This window comes from Patagioenas fasciata, chromosome 1 (assembly GCF_037038585.1).
Source record: "Patagioenas fasciata isolate bPatFas1 chromosome 1, bPatFas1.hap1, whole genome shotgun sequence".
NCBI classification, from domain to species: domain Eukaryota; kingdom Metazoa; phylum Chordata; class Aves; order Columbiformes; family Columbidae; genus Patagioenas; species Patagioenas fasciata.
In genome coordinates this window covers 26,510,562-26,522,928 of record NC_092520.1, presented here as the reverse complement: position 1 = coordinate 26,522,928, position 12,367 = coordinate 26,510,562, and the positions used below count along the sequence as shown (strand labels likewise).

Genomic DNA, 12,367 nt, shown 5'->3' with positions numbered 1-12,367 from the left:
ACAGATAAGGAAACTAGTATTTCCTGCAAAATTGTTTCAGGCATTGGCATCTAAGTTACCATATACAGAATATTCAGAAATAGAATGACAACCTTTTTAAAACAAAATACAACCATTTTACAAATAATCAAAATTGTTCTCTATCAGAAGCTAATTAAGTAGTATTTTTAAAAATAAATCAACTTCATAGAAGTCTTACTTCATAAATTATTACCACATTTTTATTGAATTGATTCTAGTCTGTGATGTAAAACGCATAACCATCAGAGAAATGACTTATAAATAAGAAATTTTAGATTATTAGTAATACTATGGCACTTAAAAGATTTTAGCCTTTCTTCCCAGAAGCACTGTGTCACTTTTTCATTGTAAATACCACTTTGCTTACCTTGCGTGGCTGAAAGTCATACTTCACACAGTGCTGGAAACCTTTGCCTTTTGACTTCAATGATGTAACTATTAAGCAGTTGCCAACAAAATGAGCAGAATACCCAACACCTTTGCTAGTGCGGAAACTGAAAAGAAAAAATTATTTATGAAATTACAAAAAGGGATATTATTGTACTATAAAAAGGTCCAAACATTATTTTAAATTGCCATGAGAAAAAAAAACTAGTACCTGAAACGGTAGACTTAATTTCCTTTATATCCTCCCTCCTGACCACTTCTTTGGGGGGAGTTACTAACCTTCATCATTTACTTGATTCCAGGCTCCATTCTAAGAATCAGTACTTTTTTTTATTTAGTTATTTCTTTAAAAATATAAGATGGTATATGTTGTATCTATCAGGTTTTCCCCCCCGTTTCATAATTCATAATTTAAAATAACACATCTTATTTAAGTTGTAAAGAAAAATCCATCACAAAAAAAAAAAAAAAAAAAGCCTTGCAAATTTACATTTTCGTTAGGCTAACAACCTATGCAGTTTTAATCATCTGAGTTGTGGATGTATTTTCATTTGTCAAATTGATAAAGGACTACAATTTTAACAAAGTAAGTTTAGTAAGGGTTTCCAGCTTTCTGTGACAAATATCATTAAAACAGATAATCAGAAAGTGCATACATTTCTCTACATATATTTGAAATCAAAAGCATTGTAAAGACAAATTCTGGACTTCTTAAAACACATTTTGCAAGGCAGCTGGTGGAAATTCATTAATGACACTCTACAGAGCATTTTTAAAAAGCTAAGTGCAAGCGTACAGGTTTGTCACTTATTCCCTTCTGAAAAGCAAAGTACAGTAAAGTCTGCTGTCATTACTATGGAGCACACTTTGCAAAGCTTTTAGTCTTTTTTTTTTTTTCTTTTTAAACTCATTATCAAACAGGTTATAAAATAACCAATGGCTGAACTACAAGGTCTAAATGGTGAACTTCATCCATAAGTTCCAAAATGAAGCTAAATATGAGAAAAAAAAGACAGTATTAATTTCGAATATTTGTATATACTCCTATAGCCCACTAATTAACACTTTCTCATTTTCTTAACATAGGCAACTTATTAAATAATTTCGTATTATTACAATAATGGTGTTTTACATGGTTTCATTGTTGTAACATTTTCACCAAATTTTGCATAGCAACTTTAAGAGGTAAAAGACCTATGCAAATAGTACGTTCAGATTTCATCTTGACTGCTGCTGAAATTCTATCTCTCTTGTCTATGCTGCTATATAAATGCATTCTTGATTTTAGAATGCAGAAAAATTGCATAGTTGTAGATACAGTTCCATCTTCAGACACTTAGAGTTATATCTGTATGTGTACTTTAATGAGGGAGAGAATCAAATTTTCCTCTTTCCTCTCTGTCAAAAATATAGCTCATAAACTGTGACCTTCTGAAAAAAATAAACACTTTAAAAGATCAGTGATGTGACTAGACCCTGAGGTGACCAGATCTTAGATGATCTCCCATGAGGGTATTTTTAAAGGAAATGAAAAAGATATATTAAAATTCTAGAAAGACACTTCCACTGTAACTAATTAGAATACTTCTATTAAATGTGAAAAACCAGTGATCAGGCTAAATAGGAGTAATAACATCTATAGATGACTCTACTTCACCCTAATGGGTCCTTGCACAGAGGTCTTTACTTCCAGTCTTTATTTCATTCATCTTATGAGTTGCAGCATACTGTGCCTCATGGTTGTGTTGGCCCTAAGGCAAGCCTTTGCTTTGCTCCTTCCCATTAGCAGCTTGTTAAAGTGCTACAGAATCTTTATTTTCACAAATTCAGGCTGTGGTTTCCTCATTCTCCCATCTATCTCTATATGTCATAGAAATTCTCTCTCCCCTCAGCTGCTGTGTTGGAAATTAGCATTATTCCCTGCCACAGCCCTTTGTACAAGCTTACACACAAACCTCCTTGAAAAAAAAAAAAAAAAAAAAAGGACCTTCTTTTAAATAAACCTAAAAAGTCCTCTCTAAATAAACTTAAGATGCAATCTGAGAATTAAGAGAAAAATCACATACTGTCCATCACTGCTGACCTCAACACTGAAGACAATTTATAAAACTGTCATTCCCCTATGTCTTTTGAAGACTATTTTTAGCATGGATCATTTCAATGATCTGGCTTCCACAATGACCCCACCAGCAGCTATTCCCCACAACAAAAGGAACAGTGAACAGTCTCATGGGAGAATAGTTCCTGTGTACGTATATGACCCTGCATTACCCATATACGCAAATCACCTGCATGACTACAGTACTGAATTTTGTACAATAACATGAAGGTTAAAACCCCTAAAATAAAGTTTTTTATAATATAACAATTGAATGTGCTGTGGACGAGTATGAGACTTTGATTTATCTTCTTGGAGCTTTTTGCCATTCAAATAATTTTTTGTTGTTGTTGTCTGCATCTCTTGCAATGCCAAATTTATTTCTCAGAAACATAAAACATCTCTGCAAGTTAAAATAGTCTTGGCTAACAAAATCCTATTCTGAAGAATATTGGAAAAAACCACACAGATTCACTATATTCTGACATACGGTGTAGTATAATTTGAGATGTCAAATCAAATGTTTGCTTTTTAAAATTACCAACAGCCAGTCATTGTAAATACCATCATTTTTTTACCTGATAAAACATTGTTCAAATGTAGCATCCTGCTACTTTGAACAGAAGCAAGAAAGCATTTTGTTATACACTGAGAATACTCTGAGAATGGCTCTTGAAAAAATGCCTACACCTTTAAAATTTTTACCTTTCCTAACACCCCCAGATAAGAGGCTGATTTTCTCAACATCATGGTCAAACTGGACTGTTTCTGATATTTGAAACACTGAATTGTCCTTACATGTGGAACTTCCTGTAGTTCAGCATATGAAGATAAGAAAGCAATGAAATAATGAAAAAATAGCTCATTTGTTAGCAGGACTCTTCATCTTGGAACAGAATAAATTATTTTCTAAACATGAAGCTTAGCCAAAATTTTACTTTCTTTTTCCTAATTAATTAGCATTCTAATACAACAGTATTTGAGAAACTAAGAACTCAAATATGTTCTCTGTTTACCTCAACATTATAATATACAGATTATGTTAATCTTCACATGTTATTTCTTGTGAAAGGTAAAGTAGGCTAGGACTGGTCTCTAGGATACCACTTTACCAATTACCTACACATGCAGAACTTGCCACATCCAAAGATGAAAAGCACACAGACAACAAGAGCAATATTGTCAACACCCATATGGTTTTATGAGCCTTTAACTACCTCCCATAGCAGCTGGTATATAATTTTACTACAGATCATTCATAAAATGCTTACAGTTATGTTTCATTTCAGCCAGTTTCTCCAAACAGCTACTGGATGTTATTACACTTAAATAGCAGGTAATCATTCTTCCATCCACTGGTGAATCTATTGAGTGATTCCAGTTTCCCTAGCTGAGGATTTTAGGAGCAACTTAACATATGATCATAGTACTGAGGTTGAGAATATATTAATTCATTCTTGCCTGAAGGAAGAAAAATGTTTATCTTCTACTAACTTCAGAATTCCATTATACACTTTTCCAACTGTTCTTCATTATCTCTATTATTATTAGCTTTAGAGAAAGACTGAAAAATCTAGATGGCTTGCTGTGTGGGTTTGGAGAGTTTTTCTTGTCCCTACATCAGTAAAAATAACTCTTTCAGAAGTTTTCGCCATTCTTCAATTAAACAGTTGTAGAAGCACATGGATGTTTGAAGGACAAAAAGCAACATTTATGACAAAGCAGCCTTAGTTCACCCTCAAGCTCCTTTACAGAGCCCAATTCATAATTGGAAAGAAAGCATCTCAATGAGAAAGTTTATCACTTTCAATTTTTGTTCATTGCATCTTGTGTTTTCAGTGATAACTCAAAGGGCAGCTTTGTGGGGTTTATTCATTTACATGTTTGAAAACAAACACTCTAACCAAGAGAAAAACTGTTTATTCAAGGAATGTCTGCGTGTATTTTGCAATTATTCTAAGCTATATCATTTCTTTGTAGCTTAGTTAATACAAGCTACTTTTTTGGAGAAAAGGTCTAAATGGTAAAAATGGAACCAGAAATATATTCCCTCTGACAGACACAAATACGAAGTATCCATAAGTATTCAGGAAAGCTTAAAATATGGAGGATTTTAAACCATTTCAGTGCAAAAAATATGTCAAAAAGCATAATCAAAAATCTTATAACTCAGTATGAGTTATAATGATATAATAATAAAAATCAGAACTATGTAATGGGAAAAGTATGTATAAAAATAATCAAACATCTGAAGTTATTCTAATTTAAAGCTATTGCTGCTTCTGTGTTATATTGGAATCAAAGGGAATCATATTCGTCACTCAAGCTAAAGGTCTTTCTACACTACGAACCCTAAGTAAAGCAGCACACGTTGCGGGCTGTGCAGCTCTGGAGTATGTTTTTCCTGCTCTGAGGTCATAAATTCCCAAACGAAATATACCAGCTAACGTTGCCAATTCTGATACAAATTCTGGCTGAGAAACAAATAACCATGTTAAATTCCTTTAAATCCTATAATTGCATTTGTTATTCTCCTTGAAAGACTAAAAAATAAATGAAATACAGATCATACTAATAAACATATCTACAGCCAACAGCTTGAAAAAAATCTCCATGGTAAAATAACTATAGCATTTAGCAGAAAACGGACACATGGAAAAGCATTAACCCAGATGGTTATTTAGAGAAAATGAATTAAATTTTTCTTCATAATAGATCTGGTTTTAAATTATATATTTGTTCCATAAAAAACAAGAATTATTTTTATTTTCTGAGTAAATGCACAGTATGATTTTTCTATGTCAATAGTACGAGCACCTTCCTGAGGCCAGATCTAGTCATCTCCTCAGCTGATTACTAAAAATTTCTGCTCTTCAGACTACCTGGAATGACTACAAAGTGAAAAACATTACTTTTGGTTACTTCCTTCCTTGTGCTATGCCTGTATTCCTAAGCTGATAAAACTTGATAGATCTTGCTTTTGTTCAGTCCTCATCTGTCTGCATAGCTGATAAACAGTTTTTAAGAATGTTAGAAAAGGTAAGCATATTAAATAGCAAATACATAAAGAACAAATGCTGAAGAAAATACCAGCATGTCCTGACACAACAGAAGGTTCCTTATTTTCTTAATGGCTTTTTCTTTCAGCTAAAACAACTATACTTGAGAAGATACAGGATTAATTTCTTAAGTGAACTTTTTACACGACTGACCAACAGAATAAACATTTTTATTTTTATACCATAATTTTTAAATATCAGAAGGTTTTGTTAAGGATGTAACTATTTCTACTTTTATCAGAACAGCAAACTGAAGTAAACTAAAACTGTCTCTCCTGCAATTAATCTGTTAGAGAACATAGCTGGCCTTTATGGAAACAGGTGATCAATGAGCCACTCATATTCACAGACCTACTTTCTGTCACCTCTACCTAATGTGCAAACAGTGCTCTCTGAGTAAAACGGATTTGTTTTATAGTACTGATATCATCTGAGAAACTTCAACACTTAACAGAAAATATGACAACATTCTCAGTTTACAGCTCTAAGAAATAATATATTTTAAAATTGCTAAAGAAACCACCACATGAGATTTTATGGTTTATCTACAAGGCACAATGCCTTGCATCCATGAATTTATACATTAAAAAGGAAGGACACATGACTTTTTAAGAGTCTGCATACAGTAAGGAGTCATTAAAATCTGCAGGTATTTGCGGGGCGAAGGGGTAGCATGTCAGAAAGCAAAAACAATGGGAAAGATTAACAGCTATTAGGAAGCCAAAACAAACCATAACTGCAGTGTTATAAGTTACTTACCAATAGAGATAGGGTTTATCCTTATCTACATTGATATTGTTTAGTGGATCCATACGAAACCAGGTGTTAAGAGTAAACCCATTTTGATAAGGCCACTTAGCAATAGGAGGCAATGCAATTGCCTGGGAGGTGAAGAAAAAAAAAAAAGAGAAAGAAAAAGGAAATAAGAAAACAGCAAGTCAAAAAAATGAAATTTTGAGAAGTATTGTTATAGGGAACGCCGTTCATTCCTGTCATTCTAGACCCTCAGATCTGATCTAAATTTCAAATACTAAAGAAGACCTCACCCTTCTGGGATTCTGTGTGAGATAACTATTAGCCACAACTGGAAATATTTTTTTATGAGTTTTCAAATCTTGTACTGAAGTGATTCATACAGAAGACTACAAGGAACTGCAGCAAACTCATTTACTGCTTGAAATGAGAATAGAACACAAACCTTTTGGTCATAGAGTAGCAATAACCACACTAAGATTCTATGACAATGTACTCAAGTACATAAAAAAGTGGTACAGAGCGGGGCTGACTTTTCATTATTTTTATATGCAAGGCAATTGCTGAAAGATTTTTAAGAGCAGTGATATAGGTAATTAAGAGTAATAGGGAAGTCACAGTAAGTTTTATAATTAAATATAGCAATGTGCTTGGATTATGCTAGTATTTGACTATAAAAAAGAAATAACACCAGTTCTGCTACTAGCCTGGTACCAACTACTCAGTACAAAACATTTCAAGGAAATTTTTTTGGGTATCGCTCCTGACTCCTGAGAAGGAGTTCTCTGCCTGAAACAGGAAAATTGCTGCTTGATGACAAACAGGGACAGCACCTGGCAATTGTACCACCATCACAAGGTGTCCTCCTGGCAGAGATGTAACGGGGTACTGGGAAGAGCCCTTGAGTTGGGATAGTGAAGCAGAATCTCAACAGCGGCTTAGCAGACTCATTCAGCAGACTCCTGGCTCATTCATACCATAACTGAAGTCTTGGTCAGACAAGGAGCCTGCACCCAGCTTTCAAGAGGGTCAATCTGATATTTATCATGCCAGGTAAACATAACGCTGTTTGTCTGTCTGATGTCATCACTGTGCATCACACCCGAAAACCTCAACTCAATACTAGTAAACTAGATAGTATCCATTCTCTTTCTTCTAATGAAGTGCTCTGCTCTTTGGGTCATTTTATAAGTAACTGCCGTTGGTCCACATCAGAGGATGACTCCTCTCCAGAACTTCGTGGTGCAATCCAACATGCATTACTCAAGAAACGTAAATTTGAAACTCACATTTCTTGATTTACAGATGCACAGTCAGTAATCAATGGTATGTGAAACAAGACGCTAACTAAGAAAAGATAAATGCTTATTGTGCATTTCAATCAAGAAACTTTATGTCCCTGTAAAACTGTCTGTACTAAGAACTTAATTTTAAATATGATTTCTAATATTTGATGCATCTCTTTGGACAGGGAGGAATATTTGCATTTGTTCCCCTACAAAACCTTTTTGAAGCTCTAACACAGAATTAAATTTGAGAGATATTTCACCAGAGTTTGTCTCTAAAGGCCAGAAATGTCAAAGTAGTATGTGCCATTGTAGATATTCATATTCTGCAACAGCTGTCTTGGTGCTGCATGTACTTTTAGGAGAGGTTAAATGTGGCTTAAATTTAGCAGTAGAAAATTAAACTCTCTTTCAAAACTTAGTAATTAATTCTTTACACAATCTGCCCAATGCATTTTGCTGACACATCTGGTTGTATAGCTGAATATCAAACAAGATCAGGAAAGTGATCTAGCCAAAAATCACCCAGGTGAAAACCAGTGATTTTCAGATTGTTTATATCCCTGATGCAATCGACCACACCAACAGCTGTATTCACAAAGAAGAGGTGGTGGTGGTTTATGCTTGAAGAAAACTATCAGTGTTACTGAGGAAATGGAACAGCCCAAGAGAAGCTCCTACCACCCTTTGTGCACCGGAATGAAAAGCCAGGCATCCCACAATTATTTCCCCTTAAAAGATTCCATGTTCTACCATAAGCATACGCTATTCCATACCAGAATGGAACCAAACCTCAAATTTGGATTTCTCTTTTTTAGGCATTTGTATTTACTGCCTTAATAATAGTATTTATAAATGTGTATAAAATATTTAAATTTATTTGTAGGTTTTTCTGAATGTACATACAGTGAACGGGAGAATATCCATTTGAGACAGTTTAGAAAGGAATACAATTTTGTTGTTTTAAGTTACCTCAAAATTAAAGCCAAAAGAAGATGGCATTTAAATTACTGCCTTGAGGGAAAGGAAACAGCTGATGGACTTCAGACAAAAAGAAAAGATATTTGTGACTAAGCTGTCACTGTAAACTCTGATGACACGCACAAGCTCACGCCTATATTTACCTCAAGACTCTGTTTTATATAATATCAATTACATTATTCAAATAAAATAATACTGTTCTTCGGAATTTTCAGTTTTTACTTTTATGATTATTTCCCCAGACAAAAATCTGCTATTTGACATACCATCCTCACAAGTGCAATTTCTCAACACTACAACTGGCTTGCAAACCCATGGAAGGCAAGGTCTAGGCTACTCAAGCATGTGTCTGCCCTCTCGTTTCCTCTCAAGAAATTTCAAAACCAAATGAAAGGAGTGATTTATTTCTTCCTTAAGATGTAGAATTTTGGTTGAAAACTTACTGCAGCACTACAGCCTGGGAAGTTGAAAAAGGTATCAGGCCCATGTCTCTGTGGCATCTGATTAAGGACTGATAATAGTTTAACTGCATGTCTTGGCTGTGAAAACAAAAAACATTGCGCAAAAGTCAATACAATCATTTTTGTACTCTCTAGGCTACAATGGAAACTGGACGATTTTCAAACAGCACAGCAAATTAACTCTAAAGTAGTTAACAAAAATACTTCATAAACATATGTTGAATCAACATTAAAAAAAAAAAAAAAAATCAAGTTTATATGTCCCAGGAGACAATTTATGTAAACTTCAGGCTCTAATGGAATGACACTTAATGCTTTATCTGATCACAGCTTACCCAGATTCCATTTTCGCCTCGCAGCATGCTGAACAAAAGCTTCAACTCTTTGACAGTGATGCTGTAGCTGGCAAGAACCCCCAACATATCAACTAGAAGATCTTCAAAGGAAAATAAAGTTATTCTGAACTCTGAATTTCATTGTTTTGACAAAAAAGCTTGAAAAAGTTAATATCTTTACTAGTAAGTGTATTCACAAATTCTGAAAATCAAACTTAGTTGCCTTAAATATTTTACAATGGATTTCATATTCTCATTGTTTTAGTTATTTTAAAAATAAATCTACATATGAAGTTTTAGATTTTGAACAAAGTATCCATTAAACTTATGAAGAATTAATTCTCCCCATTTCACAACATACATCATACATCATGAACCTCTTGCTTATTCCTTTCTGTTACAAACTTTTGGGATAAGGATTTCTTCATTCCTCTGACTTTCGTATTTTTCAAACATTTCTGACCTAAAAGATGTTTGACATTATTCTTTAACTTAAGTACAGCACATTATACTGACAATTTCTATGGTTCCCACAGTTTTGCTACAGTGATAATGCTTCCATTTTTTACCATAATGAAAGGACAGAAAAAACAAACAAACAAATGAATGCCAAAAACCTTAAAAAAATCATAGTGAAAAAACAATAAAATACAATAAAAAGAAGTTATCAAAATTGTTAACAAAGTTATGTAATACAGCTCTCATTAAAACATCTTAAAACCCATAAACTTTTAAAGTAATAGCATGACATAGCCTGCCTTTCAGAGAATATCAAGTTTAAAATTACCACTTGTGCTTAGATCTCTATTTTAAAATACAGAATTTCATTTTAAGGATTTGTTAGCTTGTGGGATGCTGGACCTTGCTTTACGCTCCACACTTTCTTCTGGAATAAAACACACTACTAAGAACTACTACTTCCTCTAGCAGGAGGAAATCCAATTTGCTTGTCTTCATGGCTGTGGCAGAAGAAGTTTAAATCGGAGATAAAGCTGTGAAGTACAGAGTTCGCAAAACAAAAAAGGTAGGACACAATAGAAGCAGCATTAACAAACTTTTTCAATCTGCTCAACAATCAGAAAATCCACTCCCATAAAGCTTATAGAAGATGTAAATAAGCTCATGTTGGCTTATTTAGAGGACTGCTTGTTCTCCTTGTTCATCAGTGAAAGATGCTGACAAAGAGCAGTCTTAAAAAGAATCCATCCTTTTCAAGGACATTTTGCATTGATATTTTGTTTTAAAGCAAATTCTCTCTCTACAGTTCCCTATGTAAGTGTTTTTGAATAAAAACCATCAATACATATTTAACTTGTTCCATCACAAACCCAACCTCTGGGTCTTCAGTAAGCAAAAGGCATGTTTGAAGAATGAAATATCATTTAATTTATAGGAGACATACTAAGTTGTTCAGTGAGTGAAACTGCATGCCAGGAAAGGCAAAATAAAAACATTGTAACTTGCAGTCATTTTCACCAGAAGATTTCAATATCTTCCTAATGTTCAAATATAGACCCTTTTTCCCCTGCCCCTTTCTTTAAAGGAAGAGTTTATTTAATCTTCCCTTTAAAATTCGTGACACATTATATTTGTGACAGAGTTTCTTAAGGGAAAGCAAGATAAAGCTAACAAAAGAAATCCCATGTCTTTTACGATGATTAATTCTATGACTCAGGCATCTGCCCACTTTTCTACGTAGCCTTCAGCCTGTGATGTGAAGCTGGCAGTGATTGCACATATTGTATGTGATCAGAAACTGAGAACAGTAATACACTGGACACTCAGAAACGAAAATCAGAACAAGTGAATACTAATTTTTGGCTGAGAATTTTCAATTCTTATTTTGTAGCCTTAGCTTGCTTTTAAAGATCAAGCTACTTCAAAATTTCCTTCCTCTACAAAGTGTTGTGTACAAGTAAAGTTGTTGAAGCAAAGCTGGCAAAAATCAGGACATCATTAAAAACATAGATAACAAAAGCATAAATTAATACAGTCAAACACAGAAATGATTGGCAGGTTTTTCAAATTACTGAACATGTACTGCTTTGTTTCATTGTTATAACTACCACCTTATGGCACATACAATTTCTTATTTCTACTGAAGACGTTGATAACCCACAGGCAATTGAAATACACATTTATAAATCATTAATAAAACATTGATGGAAAGAAATAACGGTAAGGTCCCCAACAACATAACTCTGGGTAAAATAAACACCTGAAAGACTGAAGCCCAGCAGGTAACAATTAGAGATAAGCAAAGAACAGCTGTGGAAGTCAAAATACCTAATGCTATTTAAAAATATTGCTGTAGACATCTTTAAAGAAGGTTTGTTTCTTGTTTCAGTACAACAAGAGTTAAAAAGAACTGTACTCTATTACGTAACTTTATTCATATTTATTAGAACTCTCATATAATAGAGTCAGTCTGCAGCTGGTTTATAAATCCTAATAATCCACTCATCTATAAATGGACAAAGGTCACAGAACGTACTACAATTGGATTTTTTTAATGTTTACTTCATTTTTTTATATTAAATAAGATCACATATATAACTCGTACCTATGATCTCATTTCAGAAACAAGATTCTGTAAAATAATATTAAATCCAGAAAGAGAAAACAGGCATAGCTTCTCATTTTTAATGCATTTCTAAAATGCACTGAATGCAACAGATTTTATTTCTGTTAATGGCATCTTTTGACAATCTTCTTCCAGTAATTTTAGAACAATTATCTACAGCATCACAACAGAACTAAGGGAAATATAATGGGCATCAAGGGAGACATAACCACTCTATACAACTTCAGGCTACTTTCCCATCCACCACTCAGACATCTCTGAAGGTACCACAGACACACTATCCCAAAGAGCCTCTCAGAGCAGATGATCTGCTTCACTACTCATCACCTGAAAACAGAGAACTATAAAAAGAGAATCTCTCAAGGAAGAGGTTTTTTTTTGTCGTTTGATTATTTTTTTTTT

At 33.7% G+C, this 12,367-nt stretch overlaps 1 protein-coding gene across 14 annotated transcripts in view; it reads right to left on the bottom strand.

The window, feature by feature from the left end:
- Nucleotides 1–12,367, bottom strand: part of NBEA (neurobeachin) — a 480,010-nt gene that overhangs the window by 380,339 nt on the left and 87,304 nt on the right. For all 14 annotated transcript variants that reach the window (XM_071804835.1, XM_071804807.1, XM_071804804.1 and 11 more), the window contains exons 3-6: nt 9,382–9,482; nt 9,029–9,124; nt 6,325–6,446; nt 389–515 (exon numbers count right to left, since the gene is read on the bottom strand). In XM_071804835.1, the coding sequence (XP_071660936.1) occupies nt 389–515; nt 6,325–6,446; nt 9,029–9,124; nt 9,382–9,482 (446 nt within the window). The remainder of the gene's footprint in view (nt 1–388; nt 516–6,324; nt 6,447–9,028; nt 9,125–9,381; nt 9,483–12,367) is intronic.